Below are 2771 nucleotides of genomic sequence, written 5' to 3'. Positions count from 1 at the left end.
AACAAGTGATCTAAAACTTGGTCTCACTTCAGGTCAAAACAAGAGATCTTTAAGATAAAACTTGTTCTCACTTGAAGTTAAAACTTGATCTCACTTAAGGTAAAACGGGCGTACCTGAGATGTAATGGGCCCATAAGTTAATATTGGAACAACAAGATGAAAAGGACGCACAGTTAAAGACCGTAAAGGCTTGAAAGGTAGGTGATTAACGTACCTGGTATGGACATGGACATACACACAGCACGTCTGATTGGAAGATGGGGTGTGGTCTTCACGTGACAGAACGTTACATTCATTCTGTTGACGTTGGTAACGCAGATACACAGCTCTATACCTTTCTTCATGTATAACTAATAAAATAAAATACAAAATAGATTTACAACAGAATAACTGGACAACCATCATATTAAAGAAATCCTCTAATCCTTACACCATTCTGATTTTCTTGTATTTCTATGTGTATCAGAGATACTTATAGCCTCTATTTACATCATTCTGATTTTCTAGTCTTTGTATGTGTATCAGGGACACTTATAGCTTCTATTTACACCATTCTGATTTTCTAGTCTTTGTATGTGTATCAGAGACACTTATAGCTTCTATTTACACCATTCTGATTTTCTAGTCTTTGTATGTGTATCAGGGACACTTATAGCTTCTATTTACACCATTCTGATTTTCTAGTCTTTGTATGTGTATCAGGGACACTTATAGGTTCTATTTACACCATTCTGATTTTCTAGTCTTTATATGTGTATCAGAGACACTTATAGGTTCTATTTACACCATTCTGATTTTCTAGTCTTTGTATGTGTATCAGAGACACTTAAAGCTTCTATTTACACCATTCTGATTTTCTAGTCTTTGTATGTGTATCAGAGACACTTATAGCTTCTATTTACACCATTCTGATTTTCTAGTCTTTGTATGTGTATCAGACACTTAAAGCTTCCATTTACACCATTCTGATTTTCTAGTCTTTGTATGTGTATCAGGGACACTTATAGCTTCTATTTGCACCATTCTGATTTTCTAGTCTTTGTATGTGTATCAGACACTTATCTTATTGTTTATGTGAAAACTCTACTTTAATTCACTATAGTTACCTGTTTGAAAGTGATGTCTGCATCACCGACCTTCTTCTCGATGTGTTTTCCCATTTCATTATAAACCTTGCTTGTTGGCTTCCATCCAAAACTATTTATCATATTAGGCAAAAGGTTCAGAACGCCCCATGGGTTGTCTACAATTAAAAAGACATAAAAGTGGCAAAAAGGTTCATACCTAGATTTACTTTGTATATTTTAACGCATCTATATAACAGTCCAAGAAAAGAGTTAGAAGGCATGGTTCGACATTTTCATGAATCAATCGCTATTTCTAAGATTTTCTATTTTGAAGAAGGTTAATAACACAGAAGCCTCAATCGAAGCTACGACGAAAGATGTCTGGGTGTCAGAGATATATAAACATTGAACAAAAATTGCGAAACGGTGGACTTTAAAACTAGACGTTAATGGGACATTCCGCTTTCTTTGTAGGTCGAAAAAATATTGTTCTCAAATTTGGGAAAACTATACACCAAAATCTAGAGAAATGTGCCCTTTAACGTATCTGAAAGTTTTAACTAAAAAAATCCAGCCGTTAATTTTTAAACGCCAAAAAACATAACTTAAGGTTCGTTATGCATTTTGGAAGCTGTTAGAAAACTACTGTGCGGATTTGAATTAAGAAAAACGCCTAATTGTAGAGACATGTGTCTCTTAAGTATTCTAAAGGTTTCGACTAATATCAAAGCTAGGTCAAACTGCTTAATCAACAATTAGTACTCTCCGTTTTTAATAAACCTCTTTAAAACAAATTCAGTTTGATCAAGAAGATACATAGATGTAAATAGCAAACTTTACAAAAAAAAGTGGAATACACCTTTAAGGTGAAAAACTCTGTTTAATTGGTAAAGTTACGAAGCCTTTTTTCTATGTGTATTAGGGACACTTATAGCTTCTATTTACACCATACTGGTTTTCTAGTCTTTATATGTGTATCAGAGACACTTATAGCTTCTATTTACACCATACTGATTTTCTAGTCTTTGTATTTGTATCGGGGACACTTAAAGCTTCTATTTACACCATACTGGTTTTCTAGTCTTTATATGTGTATCAGAGACACTTATAGGTTCTATTTACACCATTCTGATTTTCTAGTCTTTATATGTGCATCATGAATACTTATAGCTTCTATTTACACCATTTACACGAAGCCTTTTTTTCGATGTTATGTTCAACAAACAAGGCTTACTTCCGCCTGGTCACGTTGTTTTTTTATTTCTTTGCTTCTATTTCAGAGTTTTCTATGTCACATTTTAAGAAGAGGTGATAGCGAATGATAAATTAATTTACCGTTTAATACTGATGATATGTATTTTGGTTCTAGAAAATTTGAGATGTCTTCGCTTCCATACCCAACGGCGAGATAGCAGGCGCACATTGCCCCTGCACTGCTTCCGGCAAACCTCTTGATTTTCTTCGCCAGTCCAATTTCTTCCATATACTACAAAAATAGAAAAGCTTCAACATAACTAGGACTCCTTGTTCTAGAGTTAGACAGATATGGACGTTAAGCTCTATTTCTTTTCTGAAATGCGGGTCGAGTTGACAAACCTGAATCTTAAATAAACATTATTACGTTATCAGCTACTTGGACTGAAAGAAATGACGAGTTGACAAACCGCTCTAGGACATAGATATGTGACTCTCTGAAAGGTGGTT

General features: G+C 34.4%; 1 protein-coding gene across 1 annotated transcript in view; it reads right to left on the bottom strand.

Annotated features, from left to right (window-relative positions):
- Nucleotides 1–2771, bottom strand: part of LOTGIDRAFT_168658 (hypothetical protein) — a gene marked incomplete at both ends in the record, with an annotated part of 15966 nt that overhangs the window by 10895 nt on the left and 2300 nt on the right. The window contains 2 exons of the mRNA XM_009066543.1: nt 215–350; nt 1107–1243. Of these exons, the coding sequence (XP_009064791.1) occupies nt 215–350; nt 1107–1243 (273 nt within the window). The remainder of the gene's footprint in view (nt 1–214; nt 351–1106; nt 1244–2771) is intronic.

This window comes from Lottia gigantea (assembly GCF_000327385.1).
Source record: "Lottia gigantea unplaced genomic scaffold LOTGIsca_77, whole genome shotgun sequence".
NCBI classification, from domain to species: Eukaryota; Metazoa; Mollusca; class Gastropoda; family Lottiidae; genus Lottia; species Lottia gigantea.
The sequence above is the reverse complement of the archived record's forward strand: the minus strand, read 5'-3'. Positions and strand labels throughout refer to the sequence as shown.